At 39.4% G+C, this 24,562-nt stretch overlaps 1 protein-coding gene across 3 annotated transcripts in view; it reads right to left on the reverse strand.

Annotated features, from left to right (window-relative positions):
* Nucleotides 1-435: 435 nt before the first annotated feature.
* Nucleotides 436-24,562, reverse strand: part of MED30 (mediator complex subunit 30) — a 43,373-nt gene continuing 19,246 nt past the window's right edge. Inside the window, exons 5-8 of one of the 3 annotated variants that reach the window (XR_015797569.1) lie at nucleotides 6,857-6,967; nucleotides 5,917-6,182; nucleotides 4,622-4,725; nucleotides 436-3,645 (exon numbers count right to left, since the gene is read on the reverse strand). Coding sequence is in view for 1 of the 3 variants with exons in the window: in XM_007422445.4 (XP_007422507.1) it covers nucleotides 24,456-24,551 (96 nt within the window). In the remaining 2 variants the exon portion in view is untranslated. Of the gene's footprint in view, nucleotides 3,646-4,621; nucleotides 4,726-5,916; nucleotides 6,183-6,856; nucleotides 6,968-11,196; nucleotides 24,552-24,562 lie in introns of those variants that run through there. The other 2 variants (XR_015797568.1, XM_007422445.4) reach the window with 2 other exon arrangements.

Genomic DNA, 24,562 nt, shown 5'->3' on the forward strand with positions numbered 1-24,562 from the left:
GTTGATTTCTTCACACCAAGCTGCTTGCCTATTGCAGATTCAGTCTTCCCAGCCTGGTGCAGGTCTACAATTTTGTTTCTGGTGACCTTCAACAGCTCTTTGGTCTTGGCCATAGTGGAGTTTGGAGTGTGACTGTTTGAGGTTGTGGACAGGTGTCTTTTATACTGATAACAAGGTCAAACAGGGGCCATTACTACAGGTAACGAGTGGAGGACAGAGGAGCCTCTTAAAGAAGTAGTTACAGGTCTGTGAGAGCCAGACATCTTGCTTGTTTGTAGGTGACCAAATACTTATTTTCCACCATGATTTGCAAATAAATTCTTTAAAAATCAGACAATGTGATTTTCTGGATTTTTTCCCCCATTTTGTCTCTCATAGTTGACGTATACCTATGATGGAAATTACAGGACTCTCTCATCTTTTTAAGTGGGAGAACTTGCACAATTGGTGGCTGACTAAATACTTTTTTGCCCCACTGTATATCACCAGAGCAGTGGTACACCCATAGAGGTATTTACTTGCTAGCATCATGTGAAACAAGGATTTTTAAGACATGGTTTGTTGAATGAGCCATAATGGGCTTATTCACATATAACACTAAGCCTTAATGTATGGATCCATGAATCATATTAAGCCATAAACCAACCAGCCAAATCGTCTCGTGTCAGAAATGCAGGAACTGGAAAGGAGATAATTATTAATCTAAATTTTTTAAAATTAAAAACTTTAATAAAAATATAGATTTATATCATTCTTGCCCAATGCCGGGCCATGTTGATGGCAAAGGTATTTCCAACCAGCAAGTCATTCTGTGTGCATGTCGGTCCCAAGGAGCACTGCAAAAGATGGATAATTGTTTGAATAGTGCCATATTCACAATAAATATCCTTGTCCTTAAGAAGAAACCCCCATTTTTCCATTTGATCTTTAGTTCTACCCAAACCAGTGCACAGTCTATTTAAACATCTCCAAACCATCCACTCCTCCTCCAAACCTCCAGGCAACTCTTCAAGCACTTCTATCCAATTGTAAAGATATTTTGCTTGGGATTTCCATCTTTTTGATCATTCTGTTTGAGGTGTGGTAGCAATCTCCTTGGCGCAATCTAAAAAGCTCCTCCTTGATTTCCATCTTTTTGTGGGAGGTACTTGGCCAAACAATGGGTGTGCCGGATCATGTAACACCTTTCCATATACCATGTCTTGTGCCACACTCCTTCTAACACCTAGTGGGGTGTTAGAAACCAAATTACGGCTTGACATTATGTGTGAACCAAGTCACAGTGTTTGGAATTGCTGTATAAAGTAGGGGAAAATGGCTCATTCAACCACTCAAGTCAACAAAAATGGATATTTTAACATACATGTTGCAAAGAAAGAGAAATGGCTTATTATATAACAACTGACCTTGAATGTGGAAGAGCATACTAGTTCTAACTGTCTTCATATATAGGCAATCCATCTATATCAAATCCAGAGAAGAAGGCTTCTCTATAGAAATGGCATGTCATGGTTATGGGAAATTATGACTGAAAAGTAAGATGTTGGTCAAAATGAGGGTCTCAGGAGAATAAATAGACGTAGAGTTGGCATAGGCAACCAGTGGACCCCAGTGCCCTTTCTAAGCCTCAAATGCATCACTGCAATGGGTAATTGCATGATTTTCAAAACTTTTTTGGTGGTTGGGGCAGGTTTGAAATTCTTGCAGAAACTTAAGGCACATATTTCATTCCTTAAACCCTCAACATCTCTCCAAAAACCAGGATGACTTTTTCCATTCGGGGGCAGTGATTTAGGGCTGAAATGAGTACCTTAAGCTGCTGCGAGGGTTAAGATACCCATTTTGCTCCTTAACATCTCCTCAAAAGGCTTTTAAACATTGCTCAAAAATGAAATCATAACACCACTGGCCATACCTGGCAGCCTTTGGAGGCAAAAACTTAAAAAAAAGAAATAAAAGAAATTATATCTCTTGGTCATTAAAAAGCTGTATATCTCTGTAAGAAAAGGGAACATCACAGGTTATAATTACCTTGTCCATAGTTGCTATTCCTTGCTGGTCTCATATATTCGGGAAAAGAGAGTGGGCACGCATCATACCACTCTTAGATCTCCCAACTTCTGGCTACCCTTTCAAAATTGGATGATGGTTCAAGTGTTCGGGGCACTATTACTGGGTCATATTAACTAGTGATTATGCTGGCCACTTAGTTGCAAAAGTTGGATTTAAATGGAATATTTTCAAATGGGTCTTTCTTCAAAACTCGAATGCACATTATAATATAACCTAAAGCAGAAGGGAGTGGTGGCAAGAGAGAGGAACTAACTAAAAAGTTACTCTCAAAATTAAGCATGTGACTAACATGTTTTTACTTGAGTCAGGCACCTTTGTAGCACCAATAACTCATATAGAGAAAACCTTAGCCTTCTCAGGAGGTTGTCTGAACAAACAAGGATTTAAAGCAGCATAGGATGACAGAGCCAAGCTTGCTTTTGAGACTCTGCTATATTAAAACTCTCAATATGAGACTCTGCTATATTAAAACTCTCAATTTGAGCCTCTGCTATATTAAGCAACAAGATGAAGATGAAAATTAAGAATGTGCAGAATGTTCCTCCTGTTCCTGGACCAAGATAAAGCAAGCTCGTTGCTTATGAATTTGAACGCAAATAGAAATCTTCAGATCTTCTTGATCAATGCAGCAAAGGCTCAAACTGATGGGATGGAGCATCAATAGGGGGAAAGAAAGCAGGATGCTCACAGATGATTGCATCATTACATAGACAACCAGGTTTTGGTCTCAATTGATGTCTTACAGACAGTAAAGCTTTTTCTCTAGGAATATAAGGCAACTCAGATCTCCAGAAAAATCAAGCAAGAAGGTGATTCAAAATTAAGAAAAGGAGAACTCTGGGCATGTAAACATGGGCTAGGAATCAGAATAGAGCAGGAATGGTGTTAGGAAAGGGGCTGAAAGTCAGTACTGGAATCCAGGGGAGCTCCAGGTTGATTTAGGAGCTATGTGGAAAGGAATCTATTTATGCAAAATCCCAAATAAGAAAATTATTTGGATGCACAAATTTAAGATGGATGCACAGATGGGATGCATTTACAGAAGCATAGAGTCCAGATCATGGGCAATAATTGTTCTACTTTACTCTGCCCATTTGGAGGAGTTTGCCTGGTTTTGGACACAAGTAAAAAAAAAAAAAGTTGACAAATTGGAACAAGTTCATAGGAGGGCTACCAAGATGGTGACGTGTCTGGAAACCTACCCCTATGAGGAACAGCTAAAGGAACTGGACATGTTTAGCCTACAGAAGAGACAACTGAATGGAAATATAATAGCTTATCTTCATATATCTGAAGGGCTGCCAGACAGAAGAAGGGGTAGACTTAATCTATATTGTCCCAAAGGGTAGAACCATGACCCTTGGGTTAAAACTATAAGGAAGGAGGTTCAACTAGACCTCAGGAAGAAAGAAAGTTCTAAGTGTATGAGCTATCAGATAGTGGAACAGGATACCACAAGGAGTAATGAGTTCTCTTTTGTTGTAGGTCTTCAAATAGAAGCTGGATGGTCATCTGTCAGAGGTGATTTAGTGGATCTCTCACTGAGCAGGGGTCATGTTCAACACCATGATTCTAACAACGGTTATATTTAAAAAAAAAAAGGAGAGGAGAGGAGAGGAGAGGAGAAGAGAAGAGAGGAGAAGGGAAGGGAAGGGAAGAGAGGAGAAGAGAAGTCAGCTCTTCAAGGAAGAAGGAAACCAAAGTCACATAGGCCAATACATTTCTGCCCCAGACTCAGCCTTCTTTTATCTGATTGTTGTCTCGGTAGTGGTTCTTTCTCCTGTCTCTCAAGGCCATTCCTTCTTTCCTCTACAAGTGGATAGGAGAGGAAAGAAGCAAGGGTACTCTAATTTTAGTTTGGGAAATAAAAGAAAATTAAGTATCACCAACTTGGACATTGCAAAGTCATATATGGAAGGATAGAAAAGAAAAGGTAGTGTGAGGCCTACTTGGGTGGTGATGTGCTCACCTGATCTCTCATGATCTGGAGGCAGCTTGCTTCAGAACAGAATGCTATTCCCCATCAACGCTACAGAAATCTGAACTGAGTGATACTGCTGTTCATCTTTGCACCTCTAAATCCTTTTCCTCTAGGTTCAGATGCTTGGATTCTTCCTGATTTTTTGGGGCGACCAAAGAAAACTCTTTCTAGATGGAGATGTCAATCTTCTTCACCAACTTTACTCCCCCTAAATGCCTTCCAGATATGTGGACTTCATTTCCCAGAACTCTCCTGCCAGCATGGCCACCACTGAGATTTCTGAGAGTCCACCAGCTGGAGGGTGCCCAAGTTGGAAATGTTTTACAATATATAACCAATGAAGGCAAAATGAGCAAAATGGGAGCAGGAGCATAGGAGCTAAATACCCCTCTCCCCCAACTTCTACACCTTGGAATCTGCTTTCATCCTCTAATTTTTCTCCCTGGATCTGCTAGAAATGCTGCTTTTCAAAAGAAAGAAAATCTCAGTAAAGCTGAAGATGCATGTGGCTGGTAATGGTGGGAAGAATCCTAAACTTGTGGAGTTGGCAGTGTATACAATTCTTACCCAATGAGATCATTTATTTGTAGATCATTTTTCCACATGAAACTTCAGCAGAAACACCAGGGATAAAGAAGGTGGTGGTAGTAAAGGGAAGTCTTCACTCATTTCTGATGGGAAAATAAACAGTCACATGTTAAAGTCCTTTCTCCTTCAGCTAGGAGACAAGAATCCCAAAGTGTCTTGCAAATACAGACCAATTAATAATAAACTGAACCTGTCACATTATAAACCCCAGTTGCGTAGTTCACACACTGCTTGGAAGATGTTGTCAACATATTAGTAATTGTGTTTTAGAGCTTGAACAACTAAAGTAGACGGAGGAAAAAAAAGCTACAAAAAGGTCATGTCACCCAGAATATTAAAAACAATGCCAATTCTTATGAGGAGACAAAGATCTCCTCTTGTATTTTAATCGATCTGTTGCAACTGTTCCCAACCTGGTGCTCTTCTGATGTGCTGATCTACAATGACTCCTGACTCCATCAATCAATTCAATTTCATGCATATAGTTTCTTTTTGGAAAAAAACAAATAGATGATTTGGAAGAGTTTGGCCTTAAAGTCTTTGGGATCTTTTTTAGATGCTTCTACTTTATGGAGCAAATCTCCGATGTTCCAGCACAATGGTGCTGTTGTTAAATAATTAAACACAATTTAATTCATGATTAATTTAATGCTTCATTTTAATTATTATTCTAGTTTTGTTTATTTTTGTCGTATTTTATTTATTTATGTTGTTTATTTTTTATTGTCTTACCAGCAAAAACAAAAAGAAGAAGTTTTGCCACATGAGTAATAAGCTGATTACACATTTTCAATAAACAAGTCAAACAAACAAGCATCCGTTTCTTCCAATCAAGGACACATAACCATTTTAACCTGACTGGTATATAATACATTGATGTGTAATTTCAGAGAAAAAGTTTGCTATCATTTATTAAAATGCTTTTCAGGAGGTGAGAGCACAGAAAGTCTGCTCTTTGGCCTCTCAAAGGCATTTTGCTCATTTGTTGGCTAACTCTATCTTCCTTCTCCCCCTACCTTGTATATGAAGACTGTGTTTCTCAGTGATTAAGGATCTAATTGATCATAGGACAAACTGGGTGGTATCTACAGGGTAAATGAGAAAGCAGAGCTGGAGGGGAAAGAATGAGGTGCTAGCCCTTCACCTATGCTTTCTGACACAGTGTTTGGCTTGTGAATATTGCACACTACAGCAAACATTGATTTGAACGCTGTGGATTCTGACTAGTAATTAGCAGCAGTGCTCCATCTCACCCCCCCCCCCAATTGTTGTACCTTGTGGTCAACTCATCCGTGCCTTGGAGAGATGCTTCATGCTGTGAGAGCTCCTGTTGTGATGAGTTGATGTATGAGCAGTGTAACAGGGAGGTATTAAAATGTGCCAGCCGTCACTGCCTACAGACAGCACCAGAATTGCTGACATATTAGGTTAAATGTTCCAAATATCTACGCACACATTCCATTTGCATGAGCATTCTTCTAAGGGAGGGAACATGAGATCATCTCTCCTTGAGTTCTAACAAATCTGTTTGCAGCAGTCTCTGAAATGAGAAACAAAATGGCACAAACTAAGATAACCAGATTCCCAAAGTAAAAACCAAGACACACTAATTTGTATAAATTTAACTATTTTATTAATGTTAAAGATTAATCTACAAAAACAATTATGCTGCATTGAATTAGGGACGTCAAGATGGGCTGGTGGTGTATACTGTCTCATGATATTCTTGGTTTTCTGGAATCAGAGAAGATTGGACTGCCAACTATGTCCAAATTCTATGAGAAGAATTGGTAGTCCTGCCGAGAAAAATTGGAAGAGTGTTCATAGAATTTTAGGGTCCAGTCCTGTGATCTCTGTATGTGTGAGGCAAATATCCTTACACCCCTACCTAGCAGGAAGTTATTACTGCAATGATATATTGCTTCCCTATAGCTTAAACCTAGTCTAATCCAGATTTTATATGTTTAAAATCAAGCAATCATTCAGAATTTGTAGGGCAAATAGGTTGGCCGTCCCCAAACTGGCATCGCCTCTGTGTGTCAGATGACTATTCTCATCTTCCCTGTCCAAGATGGGCCCCATATTGCAATGATGTATTACTTTCTTACAACTGAAGTTCAACCATCAATTACAAAATATAGATTCTATGTGAATAAAACAAATCATTAAAATAATAACCTTGCAATTTCTCAATAGCAATTAGCAGTAATTTACCTTCATGGAGTAAGGGGAATGGAGGTGCTCTTTTTCAGTTGCTATTCTGGCCATGTAGAATACCCCTTCTTTAAATTAAGACTAGTTCCTTCTCTTCTCTTGTTCCAGAAGCTATTGGAGACAGAAGTTTTCTCAAGATGGTTTGGTTGAATAGTTTGTTATCACAATCTTTTATTTTATTTTAATTGCTTATATTGATTTAAATTGTTGATTTTATGTTCTTTGGTTTTGTTATGATTTCTAAATTTATTTTTCATTATCATAGCATTGTAATGCATCCTTGTATTTTTGTAACATCAATTATTGGTCATTTTAATTTATTTATATTTACTGTGGAGTTTGAACTTTCTCTTTGATTTTTAATCATTTTGTAGGCCACTGTGAATTGCACTGATTTGGTGGGATATAAGTAGAATAAGTAATCATGAACATCATCTGAAGTCCACCTTTCCAAGCACCAAGCAGACTTTCCCAAAAACGACCTTCAAAGTTCAAATTAGCCTTGTTTCGAAGACTTACAAGTGGACAGGTGTAATAGTATGTGGGGATGACCTTGGGAGACAGGAGGAAGAGCCTCAGCCTAGACAACAGTCTGATAAATGTAATTTGAGTCTGAAGGAGGAGGAGTGGCAAAAGCTTCTCAGAAGGGACCCTCCCTAGTTTTTGGGAGAGTAAAAGTGAGGGACGGGAGGGGTACTTTCAGACTTGCAAGATTCTGTTAATGTAACCTTACAATAAAGATAAAGCTTGGTAGTCCTGGTTTTGCTTCTTGTCTGGACTACCTCACAAGGTCAACATCAATCTTGCAAATCTGAAAGTACCCATCCCTTTGCTGGTGGGCTTAGCCAGCCTGGCAAGCCAGATGTTGGACTGGATGAGAAGTTGGCCTGATCTGGTAAGACTCTTTTTAGGTTTAACCCAAATGGTTGAGGAGAAACACTCCATCCTCTTGATAGCACTGATAAACATTTATTTAAGAAAAATAATCAGCTGATTGTGGAAAACTGAGATTAGGTTAGACAAATAATATACGATTCTATCATCATCATCACCACCATCACCACCATCATCTTACTGTTGATGTTGCTGCTGTTGTTTTTACTATTATCACTATTATTTAAATTTATATCCTCCAGGAGTTCAGGGTAGCTTACATGAGAATTGCCTTTCATTTTATTTCCACTACAGAATTCCTATGAAGTAGGTTGGGCTGAGAGAATGACTGGCCATGGACTGGAATCTGGGTCTCCCGGTCCAGATGAACCTTTACCCACTACACTACACTGTCATCACCATCACCATCACCATCACCTTCTTCAGAAGTCTAGAGCAATGTAGCCATCAGTCAATTAATCAGTGAATAAAAGCAATAACCAATAAACTTTAACTCCCATAAAAAGCAATAAAACAATGGGAATAAACGTCTTTAAAACAATTCAGTGAAAAGCAGGTCTAAAAGACAGCCTAGAAGGAAAAACAGTTCTGGGGCAATTCCAACCATCTCTATCGTTGCTTTGTTACCGACCCAGCAACTCTTTTTGCCACCCAGTTCTTAGTTCAATCAGTCAGGTTTTCTTTTCTTTCTAAGCTGTTCCCAATTTTGCAACCAGAAATAAATGAGAAAATGCACAAGCGGACCCACCTACTCCCTGGAGTACTTATCAAATGTAGCATCTGGTCTTTTTATGATCACAGGACAGCATTTTTATTTGTGTCTGTAAGTAAATAGCAGATGAGACAACACACAGTGTAATAAATCAGGAATATGAACACTCAACAAGGGTGTGCTCTTTGCCCTTTCCATATTTATATAAAAACATCACACAGAACCAGATCATAGTAGAAACTGCTTTATTGTATAAAATACAATATTTTGTATTTGTTAATATTTTGATAACAGCAGGCTCTGATGAATGTTCATTGTGATAAGGGTTACTGATTCTCATTGTTTTATCCCCAACTTTTGCCATTTTTATAAAATAACATAGCTCGTTGATTGATCTACTCCATATTTTCCTTTCATACAAATAGGTTGAATTTTGTCATCATTTATAATTCCACGCAAGTTGAATTCTGTGCATGATGTCCATGGCACAGAATCTGGAATTCCAGATCACTCTACTTTCATTTTTTTTAAAAATATAGTCCTCATAGTAGTGAAAATGTATTTGAAGATATTCAAGCTGCTCTAACAAAAGGTTCTACTTTTAAAAAGACAACTATAACATCATCTTGGCCTTCAGTCAAGGGATTTACAACTCAAAGAGGTCTTTTAACAGCTGTGCAACTGGCCAAAATCAACATTTTCCTGGCATGAAAATCAAGCTTTTCCAGGCACAGAGATGCAGTAATGAGGGTTTCATGGGTCTAATTACTTCTATGATATTTATATTATTTATCTATATTCCCCCGTCTTACAAATCATGTCAGTAGAGTTGCAGCTATTCTGCTCTATGCTGTCAACTCTATTTGTATTGAGAAATAGGGACTGACAAATGTTCTCTAGAGATCTTTATTGGAACTTCTCAATCGTATAACATGTATTGATCCAGTATTCCACCAAATGCACTCACTTCCACTTCTCATGAAGCTACATTAGCCTCAGCATAGTGCAATCATATCCCCTTCCTCATTCCATTTAAAATCTTCCATGGTGCAGAATTGGGACACGTCGGGCAACATTTGCCAGGACTGAATCTGTCCCTCTGGTCCAGTCATCTAAAAAGGGCCTCTTCAAATTTTGTGAGATTTATGGATAATGGGCAATAGGAGTTTTCAAACTTTTTCAGGCTGCGGAACCTATCAGTAAAAAAAAAAATAAAAAAAAATCCCAGAACAAGGCAAAAGTCTAGCGATAGAAAACTGGTTGTGTTCGAGTGAACCCCATCAAGTTCTTGAGGAACCCTAAGGGTTCCACAAACATAGTTTGAAAAAGACTAGGTTAGATGATAGGCCTTCTCTGTGGCAGCAAAGCTGCATTGTTTCATTGGCCTCTAGTGGTCATCCTCTACATTTAGTTATTGGTTTTTAATGATTATTTATTTTTAGCTTGTGTATTACTGTACCTGCTCAGAATCTTCAAGATTGGGGCAGATTATAAGCATTGAAAATAAACTAAATAATTGAATTCCACTATTATTCTCCTCTTGTGAAAAATTCCACCCCTTCAACATTTTCAGCCCTCAGCTGACTCTTCTTTCTCCTCTTCATCTTCAATGTCCCTGGCCCAGTTAAAATATATAGTTAATATATTTTATTAATATATAATATATATATAGCATAGCTAAAGCAATGCTACCATTCTCTACTTGCTGTGATGGGGACAAGGCATAACACAAAGCTCTGAGTTGTTCCTGAAACAAAAACTTCAATCAATAGGTGTTGTAGAGGCAAAAAGTAGAAGGCGCCAAGATAATATGCACCATAAAAACGCAAACAGAAAATAGACTGAAAATTAGCTAGAATCAGCTCAGGGAAGCAACACTAATCCAGTGCATAGGAAGAGTTCCTAAGACCATATTTGTTCAGGCTCCATGGAGTCCACACCATCCTTCCCCAACTTAATGCTCTTCAGGCCCTATGTTGGTTTACATTTCTTATTATTCCCCATCACCATAGCGGTGGAAGGGGTTAGTGGGAATTGGAGTCCAACACAGATAGCGGGAAGTAGGTTGGGAAAAGCTTAATCTAGTCTGGTTTCTGGAAGCACGGGTACCTGCAGGATGTGGTAAAAAAATACTCAAGACGGCAATGGTGATAGTGTGATCAAAGTTCCACCTGTTTTTTATTTGTGATGCATAAAAACATTGTAGCTGGACACCCCTGCCTGGAACTATCCAGAGACTCTACCAAATGTGCTGGAAATATGTCTGCATTCAAAGTGTATATTAAACCAATGAGTCACATTTCCTACCTCCAAAAGGTTGTTATGTCCACAATAATTGCAAATGGTGGGTTAAGGTATGAAAAAGATTGGCTCAAGGTCACCTAATGGGTTTCATAGCTGACCAGAAATCTGATCTTTGGACACTCTGGTTCATAAAAACCTGTTTGGCCAATCAGATGCATAACTAAGTAGCTATGAATCTCTAAGGAATCACTTTTCCATCTGGATTTGCAGGTTCCTGAGTCTTAGATGGTTTGCAGTTGGGTGCTGCTTCAAGAAACACTGCTCCTTTGGCTGAATCCAATGTTCTCTGCCATGCTGGCATTTCAAGTCTCCGGGCAGACAGGTTTTAAGTCAGTTCCTTCTACAAGCAGGCAGACTTGAATGTTTGCAAAATAGGATTGAACATCTGAAATGCATAATTGCTTTCAGGAAAGAACTCCCCTTGTGTCTGTATATATGTATGTGTGTGCACGCGCGTGCACACCCACCCTCCCCACACACTTGGTAACATATAGCCCTGGGAATTACAGCATAGCCATAATGACCCCAGAGACCCTTCGAAGCGTGTGAGTCTAAACAGAACCATTGATTGATGGTTTTTTGCCAGAACACAGCTCAGACAGAAATGAACATGTCAGCAAGGCTGACCTCCTTACCAGTGCATAATGTTCACAACAGAGGGCTATCAGTGTTAAAAAATGTCTTGCATGCACAGTTCTCAACAACTCTTAACCCCAGCAAATAAAAAAACAATTTAAACAGGAACACTCCAACAGATTTTGCTTTGGAGAGACGATTCTCTTGCTTTTCTTTCTGCCAAGTATATTTATTTTCGTTCCCTCCCTTGATTCCATGGGATAATGATTTTTTGGGGAAAAATGTTTAGCATTGCACCCAACACAGTGCACTCCCGCAATTTCATGGGAATTTAGGAAAATTCCAGAATGCAGGAGGGGAAGCAGTTTCCTGAGCACATCAGCTTTCATTTTTGGAAAGCAAGTTTCTAGCCCTTATGACTGGGAGGACGGGTTGCAAATCAATGTCGGCCCAATTTCCAGAGAAATGGATGAATAAGTTTTTTAGTGATTGAAAATAAGGCTTCTGCATGATAAGGAAAAATAAAGTACATTGTGAAATTTGCATAATCCATTCAGGTTGCAGAATTCATTCTTTCTTAGGGCAGTTGTCCCAACATCCTTCTTTCTTCTCTCCTCCTTTACCTTTTCTTCCTCTTCTCCTTATTATTTTTAAATGAGTGGTGGCCCGGCAATACTTTTCAGACAGACCCATAAAGAGAGCCAGAAGTTTGGCAAAACATCCATATCACTAGGACTGCCAATATGGAAAGGAAAAAGAATGTGTGTGTGTTCACACACATAGAAAAATCCCCAAAGAGTAATGCCTGAAATAAAGGTTATGCATTATGTTAGGGAGCCCGGTGTTTGAAATACAAGCTGATGTAATAACACTGGGGAAATCTCTCAACCCAGCTTGTGATTAGAAATACTTTGACCAAAATTGGGGGTGGGGTTGTGGGTAGATTGTGACCTTCCTTTTTCACAGAGAAAAACACGGTGTGCATAGCCTTCGCCTTTTTCAGTTCCAAGGAAAGCTCTTGGACATCTGCGGCTTCAAGCACGTAGAAACAAGCTGCAAAACCCCCACAAAACTGCAAAAAAGGCAGCCAAACAAAGCAGAGCCCCCTCCCCAAGGTCTGATCAGCAGCAGATTTACTTGTTGTGGCATTGCTCAGCTTCTGAAATTGGTGCAAGAAGCCGTTTCATTGATTGGATCAAGGAGGGGGACTGAGCAGACAGTTTTATGTAAACGCATTATTGAGTTGCAATGACAAGCTTTGACAGAAGCCAAAGACAGACTTCCTTCCTTCCTTCCTTCCTTCCTTCCTTCCTTCCTTCCTTCCTTCCTTCCTTCCTTCCTTCCTTCCTTCCTTCCTTCCTGCCTGCCTGCCTGCCTGCCTGCCTGCCTGCCTGCCTGCCTGCCTGCCTGCCATTTTGACTTCTTTGTCCATACCCCTGAAGCAATTCCAGAAGGAAAAGGCACAAGGAAGGAAACAGTTGAAACACCATTAGTAGAAGACACGGATATTAAATTGGGCTGGTTCCCTCTTTGAATCCTTCATTGAAAGATAGCTTTTTTATAGCCCTTCCTTTTTGAAATGCTCTATCAATGCACCCCAGAACATTCTTTCAGAGATCCATGTGCTATTTGCATGGCATTTTCCATTCAAGCAGAGATCCTGGAAAATTGGTGCTATGTGACATCTACTGACTAACGGAGAGAATCACACGTTTGCTTCCTACTGATCTTCAAGCCTGGGTTCTGTTATCAAGATGTATCAGCTTCACCCTTCTTTCAAATAAACCAATATCCTTTCAGCCAAATAGAGGAGAAATTGTGATTAGGTATAAATATACTGAATGTTCTAAGTGTCTGTCAGATACATTGCTAAGAGGCTGGGTTTCCAGCCCACACAACTCTATCACTTAGATTTTGCATCAGCTGCTTGTTGGAAATGTTACAGCTACAATGCAGTCTCCTAAAGGTTATCCTTTAAAACAATTCAACACTGCATCCAGCATAAAGAAGGAGGTATTTGATCCATTCTGCTGGCCTTACAGCCATTGGGAAACTCCCCTCCTCCAAATGGAAACAACAAGGGGGTGCGGGGAGAAGAAAGAAAAGACTCCAGGAGGAGAGGAAATTCCAATCACCATCAGCCCTCCTACCATCCAGCTGGCTTTTGTATTCGTTTTGTGCAAAAGGGGCAAATTAAATGCAAATATAGATTTAAAGACCTGTCCAGTCTGGCTTTAAGAGCTGTCCCAGGCGGGTGGTGGGTGAGTGGGTGGGTGGGAATCTCTTCTTTGAAGATGCTGCTTGTCATTTACACTGTGTAGAGCTGCTGACCTTAAATGAAATCACTTAAGAGCTGCTGATCAAGTGCGGTCAACTTTTCAGACCATCCAAAACATTGCAATTGATAAATTGCCCATCACTTAAATCAGAGCATCTGAATTCATTTCTCATCTCTTTTTTTCTTGTCAGCGGTGGGCACAGTAATGAATATGAAGCCCAATGAGGAGGTGAAGCGGTGTTTTCAGCAGTTCTCCACCCTGGTTTTGGGAGGGATGAATCGCATTTGTGGGTGTCACTTAACAGTATTTAGGCAAGTTAACCCAATGGCTTACAGCAGGGTTCCTCAACCTCAGCAACTTTAAGATGGGTGGACTTCAACTCCCAGAATTCCCCAGCCAGCATGAGGTTGAGGAACCCTGGCTTACAGTCCCTTTTGTGTCTGAAAGCTGAGATGTTTGTGGATTTTTTTCCAATAGTGTGATCTCTAATGGGCTGCCAAAAAATAATTCAGAGACCACCTGTGATTTACAATCTGTCCAATCCAACCTCAAACCTAATTGAAAGTCTGGCCCAAGACGTTGATGAATTTGGATGATTTTTCTGAGGCCTCTTAAGAATTTTCCCCTAGCTTTAGCTGGGGCTACAACATTGGGGGATCCCTAGATGGCAGCAAAGTGTTAGTACTTTGTGATATTTCTCTGCTGCCACCCTGTGTCCATCCTGAGCTTTTCAGCCCAGCTATGGTAGCCTTAATCCAACCAGTGGCCTTGCTGAAGTCTCCTCTCTGGTAGTAAGAAGTGACCAGTTACCACTGGATTTCTGAGTCCAATTAAAAGGCTACTTTTAAGCTGTAATTTCATGTGAAAATACCTGGAGGACTGGCTTTACCCAAATCAGCCCATCTACATGTTTTAAGTTCTGTCATGGAAATACTTTTCACTTCCTTTATCTGAGATTTGTTGGATTCAGTTTGTGTGTGTGTGGAGGGGGGGGGGGGGAATACTAACCAGGGACAGTAAAGACTAACATTACTGGATTGTAAAAAACCTCTGAATAAAGCCATTTATTTGTTGAACTATCAATGCTTGCTGGAATTTTGAGAATTACATGATTGTATTATTACCACCATTGGTTTTTATTCATCTCGAAAATGTTCTGCTAGTATTGGTTATATTTAATTCTGGAAGCTGTCCAGACAGGGTTTTTATCCTTCTAGATGGACCTAAAATACTCAGTTATGGATTAAAAATATTTAAAAATCACTTAGCTGATATTAAAGTGAGATACAGTTGTAAGCAAACCAACCAAAACCCCACAATATATTTAGTTCACAATAAAATAAAGCAGAAACAAAATGTATTGTAAAAGAAGCTCTAAACAACATCAAAAATTATTTGGAAGCCATCAAAGGTCACATCAGAATGGTATGTACAGTCCACTTTCCTTTAAGCTGACAGAAATACAGACGTTACATTATGCCATGCCCTGTGTATGACAATTTGCATGACTTCCACCCCAAGTAGTTTAATAATTGTTGTCCCATGCTCAAACTCACTTTCTTCAGGAGGAGGTCCAAAGTTGGTCCTGGCCTGCCCTGCCCTGCATAGCCATCAACCCTCTGAGAAAAGAACCAACCATACGTTGCCTCACAACTTAAATTAAAATGGATGGTTTTTAGCCTTCCGAGACTTATCAATCGTTAACAGCTAAAATCTCCATTTACATCAGCTTCTTTTGAAGCTCTAGGCTGTGGCCCAGGTTTGCATCCAAACCCCTGCTGTTCTGCATCAGAAAGGGGGATATGAGTCCGAAATGGGACTTCCAGCTCTGCATCTTCTGTGCCACCAGGCTGCCAAATCTTCCACCCACTTTAAGCCAAGAGAAGTGACTAATGTGCAGCTTTCCTTCTGTTGGAAGGGTTGGCAGACTGACACAAATTAGATGGCTGCGGTGGGCAGATCTGTTCCAGCTATTTTTTGCCTTCATGCAAATAGCACTGTGCCGAATGCCAAGCAGTCGTTGCGTGTGACTGACAGCACTGACAATCCCACATTGCACTGACATTTGGGGAGGCGGAACAAGAGAAACCATTTCCTTTAATGGAATAGATAAAGGACCGTTGTGGATAAAGACAGTGCTGCCCCATGTTGCACAAAGCAACTCCAGCAGCCTGGTGAAGTGCTTATCAAATCAAAGAGATACATGCAGCATACATTTTCTGCCAATGAGAAGCTGTTACAGATCAGCCTTTTTCATCCAGGGTCAACCTGAAGTCATGACAGCCAGGAATAAGAGGAGTTGTGCACATTTGGGATAGTTCCATGTTGGGTAAGATCTTTGATTCATGTACATCCCAATTTCTGGGTAGCCTTATGAAACATATATTCCCTTCTAAATCTAGTGGCATCTCCCGTGACAACCTCTTTAAATTTGGTGGAGTGAGAGAGTGGACTGTCTGGATTTCAACAACTAGTGCTCCCCCCAAATAATCTGAGATCTGCTCAAAAGCCTGATCAGAGAGGCAGTGGAATAAAGGAAAGAGAACCCAACACAGGAAGAGGTGCTTCTCTTATACCTTCTTTGATCCTTTAAAAAAAAAAAAAAGGCTTTCACCAAAGATAACCACAACTGGGTTCTACAATCAAATTTATTACATGTAGGGAAGGAAAGGAAGATATTGCTTTTTCCCAAATGTAATATGGAGGCAACAGCATGTATTATCTGGGCTTACTACAAAAATTCAAAACACAATATAAGGATGGTGAAGGAATGGGAGGGTGGGCTTGATATTAAGTTACTGGATAGATACTGTAGTAAGCCATGATGTGGCTTAACTGCCTTTCGTTTAGCATGTTAACTAAGTCACTGTGATTACTATAACATGGTTTCTGGATTAGCCCAATGTATGACGATGTTATTCAACAAACCACAGCTTAGCCCTCAGTTTAGTGGGATGTGACCTCACCCTCCAATAGTTACATACAGTTACTTAAAGAAACTTAGATAAGTTTATTAATTCTGAAATGAATAATGTAACTTTCTTCTTCAATTGACATGTGCATGATAAGGATATATATTTGGAAAGAATCCACACTGACACAGAAAAACCAGCAGCTTAATTTTCTACTGCAAGAAGGTGAGGCAAAAACATCAGCCCCTTGACTTTTTGCATTAATTACTGGCCAAAACTTTAACTATTTTGTTGCTGGACATGGCATTCAGTAACTGAGAGTTAATGGGCTCAGCAGTAGAATATGCTCCATCATTGCCAGCTTAAACTAGGTCAAATTATTCTTTAGCCCAAACATGAAGGATCCTGCAAATGTGGAAGCCTTAATTTCAAGCAGGCCAGCACCATCTTGGGCTTCAATACTTAAGCCAAGGGACAGAAGTCTGGCCATTTATACCAATGCTCCTCCACACAAAAAGAGTTCTGTTCACATTGCCTTTGTTTCCAAGATCAAAGACCTTCTTTGGTTTCTATGATGAAATGGGCTCCTTTGTCCTGGCTCCCTTGCTTGGCATCCACATGGTCCAAGCCTGGAGCCAGCCAGCATCTTTTCAGCCCTTGTGAAATGTGTGCTTGTAAAATCTCATCGTAGCATGGCTTGCAAAACGCTACACAGAGAAGCATCCAGCTGAGGCTGAGCTTATACTGCCTATCCAGGTCGCACCATCCCTTGCTTTCATTTCCATTTTTCAGAGTCCTGACAAGAGTAGAATTAAGACACATCAAGTGAATGAAGGCTTTGTAGACAAATTGGCAATGTGGACTCTTGATTTTCAGGGCAAAGCTCTGAGTACCCCAGGTGTATCAACAAAGGGTAGAATTGTGCCATCGTTCTCACTGAGGCTCTTGTTGTTTTTGGCATCTGGCAAGAACCTACTCTCCCTTGCAATAGGTTTTTTCAGACCATTAAAAGGAGAGCAAAATCCAGCCAGGGTCTTGAAGAAATATAAGAAGCGGTTCCAAAACCCATGTAGATGTAATGTTTTCAGCCTAGCAAATCATACAGAGTTGTGTCAGGGACTAGGTAGTAGTGGTAAGGTATGTCTAGGCCACCAGCACCCTCTTAAAGATCCAGATTGAACTAGGCCATTTCCAACTTTTTAATCCCATAAGAAATGTTAAAAAAAAGAAAAGAAATGAGAACACAAGTCAAGAAGATGAGAAAGAGAGACAGAGATGCCCAAAGAAAAAAAATGAATATTTTTAAATAAAATAAAGAAGCAAGTTTCCAACTTTGAGCTTGAGGTACAGGCCGAATATGTCTCCTGTTGTGCCACCATAAGCTCTTTGGAGAAAAGATGGGAGGCATGAAATACATTACACACACAAACACACACACACTTTTGCAGCAGGCTTCCTCAGTTGGTTGGCTGAAGATTATGGGAGTTGAAGTCCAACATACCTGGGGGAGGGAATTACATACATCAAAGTCAAAAATACTTGCACCCATCATAATCCTGCTAAAGGGATACCCAAGTAGAATCAGATGTCTCTGGAAGAGGAAAGAATATTAATTGAAACATATGCATTCCAGGAGGTGTATAAATGAGTTGCCGTATATTTACTCAAAGCAGAAATCAAGATTAATGTAAATAAACCAAAATTATTTAGATTTCTGGCTGCTCTTCTCTTTCCACATATTTTTGCCCATCATACACGCAGAGAGGAATTTCTACACAAGTGATTCTTGCAGTGAAAAGGAAAGGGGGCATTAGAATAGGGAAATACCACCAACCACCAACAATATATTGCTCCTTTTCTCTGTGTCTCACGGCAGTTTACATTAACATTTAAACAACTGAAGCACATTACATTGAAATAAAAAATGAAAAGCAACCCAAACTTTCTATTAAAAACATTTAAAACTACCAAATATTACTGAAAGTCAGGCCAAGAAGATGGGTCTTTATGGCTTTCTTAGTGTATTGCTTTTGCTGTCATCAACCACTTTGAAATGTCACCTACACAACATACACAGAGATCGAAATATCCATCAAGCAATTCTTCTTTAGTACTCTTCAGGCATTCTGTTCATCAACAGCTTACCATGTATTGTTACTTTATTTTTAAGTAACCTGTGAAGAGGACAGGGCTAAGGTTTTTTTCTAATAGCCAAAACATGCTTTCTGTCACATTCTATTAGCCCAGTAACATCAAGGGGTGTGTGATACAACAAGAAAAGCAGATCCAGTGAAGGAAAAGGCAACACAGCTTTTTGAAATTATCATCAGTTGAGCCCGTCACCTTCCTACTCTTTCGTCCAATGGGACTGTAATTTCAAAATCTAGATGCACTGAGAAAGGCCAGTTCTACAGAAGAAATGAATTGGGACATACGGAGATGGACAGCTTTGTTGTGAAGGCAGTGGAGTTAATAGGCTAAGAGACATGCAGCAAAATCTATTTTAGGTTTTAAAATTAAACTGCATGGCTCTGACAGCTTCCCAGTGACCATCACAGGAGCTAATTTGTACCTTGTAATGACTTCGTAGATCTGACTAGACAATGATGTGCATTACAAAATCCTCTGGAAATGCTGTTAATTACTTTGAATTTCATTTCTTCCTTTTCAACAGAAGACAGTAATTTCCAACCTTTTCAGTTCTATGAACATTTTTGAACTTAATCTGCTCTGCAGCTCCCAAATTACCTGATTTGGGTTCCCCCCCTCCCCTCCTAGGTATAGCTCAAGGTAAAGGGGGTGGGTGGCTGGGTGGGTTCTACATATAAGTCCCAGATTTAACTGGTGTAAAATCTTAGAAAACTGGGCCATTCAGTGTAAATCATGGCCTGGCTCTGTGCAAAGCAGCTTTATATATTTCTGGGAAAAAAAAAACTTTCAATAGCTGCTTCTCAAAATGGCTATACGTTACTTCCAGTATCAGAGACGAAAGGCCTCTTGATAACCAGTTGCTAGGGAACGCCGAAATTGCTGTCAGATCCTGCTCTCGGGCTTTCCATAGGCAGTTAATTGGCCATGGTAAAAACAAAGGCTGAACAAGAATGTCCTTTGGTATGGACCATCAAGGGTTTTCTTATGCCCTTCATGGTCTCTAATGTTCTGACTCTGGAAATAAGGCTCATTTGGTACATTTGTGTTTTGAGAACAACCTCCATTAGCACTGAAGAGGCCAATGACCTGGTTTGACTACTTCAACATGGGTATGAAACTTTGCAACAACATTGGTTGCAGGTACTAAAAAAGGGAAGCTTCAAGATGACCCTTGAAAACAATAAGGATATGGTAGGGTATTAATTCCTGTAGGTCTATCAGCCAGCAGTTTGATTGGTTGTTTAGAAGGATTATAAAGCTCATCAAGACTTTTTTCAAATAAAAAATTAGGTTGACCAAGATTATCCACTGCAAAATGACAGGAGGAATGTTAGATAGCAAAGAGTTTTCCAAGAGCTAACAGATGCAGAAATCAGAGTTGAGAAGAAGGTTGAGACAACTGAGCTATAATAGCTGAGACAGGAAAAAGTCTTCCAGTTTGGAGTAATCCTAATGGAAAAAGAGCAGGCAGGAATCTGTGCTGTGAGTAGACAGCAAAATCCAGCACCCACAGTTTTCAGGAAGAAAGCTGACTAGAGAAAAAAGGAATCGCTGTGGAGGTCCAAGAAATCCAACGGGCTGAAAGCCAAGGAGATTGGTGGACCACTTTTGTGGGATGGAGTACCAGAATGGTAACACAGCACATAATGTCTACCTGAAGGGCTGCTGACTCCTGTACTGTCTACTCCCTGCACTCTTAGGTCCTCAATGGGCCACCTTCTGCAAGTCCTTCCTTGAATATATTTATAGAGCTAATTCTGCCTTTTCTGTATTGAGGCCTATATTGTAGAATAAATTGCAGTTAAGAGTTGAAGCCGGCTCCCTCCTTACTACAGCTCAGGTGGGGGCTTAAAACTTACCTCTTTACCCCAGTCTACCTAGAGGTTTAAACGTTTTAGCATTTAGTTATCACGTTGTTTAGAATTTTATAATTTTAAATCATGTTGTCATTTTGTGTGTTATGTACGTATTCTTTTAAGCTCCCCAGAATTACCGGAGTGGGTGGCGTACACATTTAGAAATAAATTAAACTATATTTAAGTTATTCCAGCTTGCTATTTGATAAGTAGCCTATTATTCCCCCTTGTGAATAATTCTCATAAAAAATTATATTCTTTGCCTTAAAGCAGACTAGTACTATCCGTAAGGCTTAGGGAGACTGATTTAATGGCAGCAATTGAAAGAGCTTAGAGCCAATCAGAGGAACTTCCATAGGTCCCAGCCTTCAGGTTTTACAAAGAACAGCGGCTAGTGCTATCAGCAAGATAATGTATGAGGTTTTGTCACAATAGAGATAAGAGAAAAACACTTCAGGAGAAAAGATAAAGTCCAGGGAGGAACATGCAACAAGCCAACATTCCATTAGCCACATTACATGGAAATGGTTGCCAAACACACCAACCTTTTCATGGGAATAACTCTAAAACTTACCTATAAAAAGTAATTCCTCTTCTCACCACAGCATGGAGGCAACCCCCTGCTATTATGATGGAACCTCACTACCCTCTCCTAGAAGCAACCTCCTCAAAACTGGAATAACTGGCTCTAGCTCTATTTATTCCATTTAGATTTTGCTGTTCAAGCAAGCAACTTCAAAGCAATCCATTCCATTCTTTTGAGGCAGTGACTCATCCAATGGATCAGTGCACATTAAGGGTCAAAGGAAATCTGAAGCCAGGTGTCCCCAGCTGGAGCATTCTGTCCATAACACACACCTCATCTTACATGAAATTGTAGCTTAAGGCTGTAATCCTGTAAGGCTTACCTGAAAGCAAGACCCATTGAGTTCAATAACTGAAGAGGCATTCATCAGATTGCATTATTGCACATTTGGCGTAGAAGGCAGAATGAATACAGTACAAGACATGGGTCCACAAATTATCACACACAACTTCTGCAATTCTTTTATTATTGACCCAGAGGATTGCTTTTTAGGTAATCATGGGTAAAATTAATTCAAAATAGACTATTTATGTCTTTAGCCTGATTTCTTAAGTAGAAGCAGGCTGAAAAAAATGAAAAACAGTGGACTCATTAAACTCTATCAGCAAACTATAAAAATCCTGGCTTTACATCCCACTGAAATATTTCATTATTCATAACCATTGCATTGATTCAGATTACTAGAATTCTGCACTAACAAGCCCTTTGATGTGTAGGAAGGGATACTGAGAGCCAGGGTGGGGTAGTGATTGATGTGTTGTACCTAGTCTGGAAGAAAGCAGATTTGAATCCACTTTCAGCCATGGACACTCACTGGGTGACTTTGAGCAGTCACTCCCTCTTGGCCGGCTGAACCCACAGAATTGATATCATGGGAAAAACTAGGAGAAAAGGAATACAATGCATGTTGCCTTAAGCTGCTGGAGGAAAGGCAGGATGTAAATGAAACAAACAAATAAATGGGTGCACTTGTTTCAGATATATTGTGCTCTCTGTGCAAACTTATCCTGTTAGCATTTGAAACATAAAATGACTAGGTGGAAATTCATTGCTTTTTGTCTAGTAAGATCTGTGCCTTATGAATAAACAAATGAAATCAAATTCTGCTCCCAGTTATGCTGCTATAAATCCAAAACCTTGCAATTGAGTGCAATGGAGCTACTGCTTTATTAACATCCAGAGTTATGCTCTAGGTGATTCTGTTTTTCTACCTCCCATTAAAATAAATAAATATGAAAGAAATCCCAATCCTGCACACCTTCTCTAGGTGTAATCCCACTGGAACCAGTGAGGCTTAGTTCTGAGTAAATAATTGTAGGTTTAAATAGTAAGTTACCTAATGGCGATTTTAAAAGAATCATTTATTTTCGTCTGCTATTTCATTACTTCCTTAGCTGTTTGAGATTCCATAAAATTAGTTGTCAGAGGGTTTGTTTACAAATTCCCACAGCACTCCAAGGCATAGCATCCAGACAGCTTGATTTGTATATACTTTAGTTGCAAATAGGGGGAATTTTTTCCCCAATCACACCATCTTTTTTAAACAACTGAAGAAATATATCAGCTGCCAGTTTTCCCCCCAAACAAGATAAAGGTTTGTCTCAGCAAATTAACTGTTTTGCTTCTTAGGCTCTGAAAGCATCAGTACAAATCACAGTGCCTGCTAAACAACGGCTTGTATTCATTTGCGTCAACTTGGCACATTCCATAAGGGCGGGACTACATTTTCCATCATCCTTGACAGCTACCTAGGGATGGCAGTGATTGGAATCCAACACATACAGGAGGTAGCTCAATGAATTACAGAGTTCCAACAAAAGAATGACACCTAAATGGAATTCCCACATTCAAGAACTACATGTCAATAAACATGGGGTTTTGGTAACAAGGGGACAATGGTGAGATGGTCTTCATTCCACACTTACGCTGCTCAACTAGATTTCAACCCTACATATCACCAGTCGGAAATGGGTTTCAGCAGACTCCAACAGCTTCTGATCTAACCAAACTTAAAAAGGGAGCATTCTAGCTGGTTGAGAATCCAGAAAGCAAGTTGTCACCATCTCAGAGAGGACCGAAACACCCCACCCCCCAACAGAACTACTATAGAAGACTAGATAGTAATGTTTTTTTTTCCCCTTAGGGAAAAAGGGCCCAGTACATTAAAAAAAAAAGTATCAAGGATATTTCCAGAAAGTCCTACCAAAATAGTATTAAGGCTCTTTAAAAGCCATCCGATTAAGACGGTAATCTTGAATGTATTTATTAAGGTCAATCAGGCGGTATGGTACAGGGATACCTTTTGGTCATCTACCAACTGTCATGAAAAATATAATTTTTAGGATGTCAAAGTGGTAGGGGGCTAGTATTTTGTACTGAAACTTTTCTGACTATCTGGGGGGAAAGGGGGGAAAAGTGGGGGGCAGCCTCTTTTGTCATATTCTGATCCTATCTGTGATGGAACATAGCTGGTTTCCATAATCCTGAAGTCTCTAAGCAAGTTGTGCTCTCACATTCAATGACCCATTTTAGTTTTAACAAACCAAGAAGGTAACCCCACTTTTAATTTACTTTAACAATTAAGTAAAAACAACAACTATTTTTGTTAAAAAACCAACTATTTTTGTTAAAAAAAACCCTATTTTTGTTAAAAAAACTATTTTTGTTAAAAAAAAAAAGAAAATTCAAAACTTATCAACCATTGCTAAAAATAAAGCTTTCTCCCTTCTGCTAAAGCTTTCCTTGACATTTTCCTCTTTTCTATTTGAGTGAGTGCTAGACTTTCAGTCCTCAGCAGTAAGTTGGTAACACAGATTAGTACATTCTAACTGTCATGGTTTAATTCTAAAGTTAAAAATCCTTGAAGGAGGATATAGGTCTTAAGAATGCTTTTTTTTATTATTATTTAATGATAATGAAACCAGAATTACATGATTTGTTCCAGTTCATTGGGACTTGTTGAGAGCAAGAATGCATTCTCTAGGATAAAATACTCTTTGCTTTTCTTCATGAAATAAAGTCTATACTATTTAATATGAAAGAAACTATTGCCCAAACGTCAAAAATAAAAGTTATTCATCTTGTCTGAAAAGTAAAGCTTCTACTGAATTTATTCATTGCCTGAAACTTCAAGGCTTCAATATTCATAATCAAAGTATAACAAATATATACATGAATATTTAAGATACAATCAATACCCATGGGTTTGGCTGTTTCAAAACATTTGGGAAAAACAGGATACCCTGTCCCCCCAGTCTTCTTTAAAAAGTTATTCTTCCCTAACAAATAACATCAAATATCATAATGAGAAAGAAAGAAAGAAAACGTATTCAGTTTCTCATTGCCAACATGGCATTTATGTCCCAAATGAGATTTCGCAATTGATCCATGATTTGCTTCAGCTGTTGATTCTTCTGTTTCAGTTTCTGTGAAAAGA

The sequence above is a fragment of the Python bivittatus genome, unplaced genomic scaffold, assembly GCF_059951505.1.
Source record: "Python bivittatus isolate LINGU-HERP-01145 unplaced genomic scaffold, Pbiv_v1 ctg000590_np1212, whole genome shotgun sequence".
In the NCBI taxonomy this organism is placed as follows: domain Eukaryota; kingdom Metazoa; phylum Chordata; class Lepidosauria; order Squamata; family Pythonidae; genus Python; species Python bivittatus.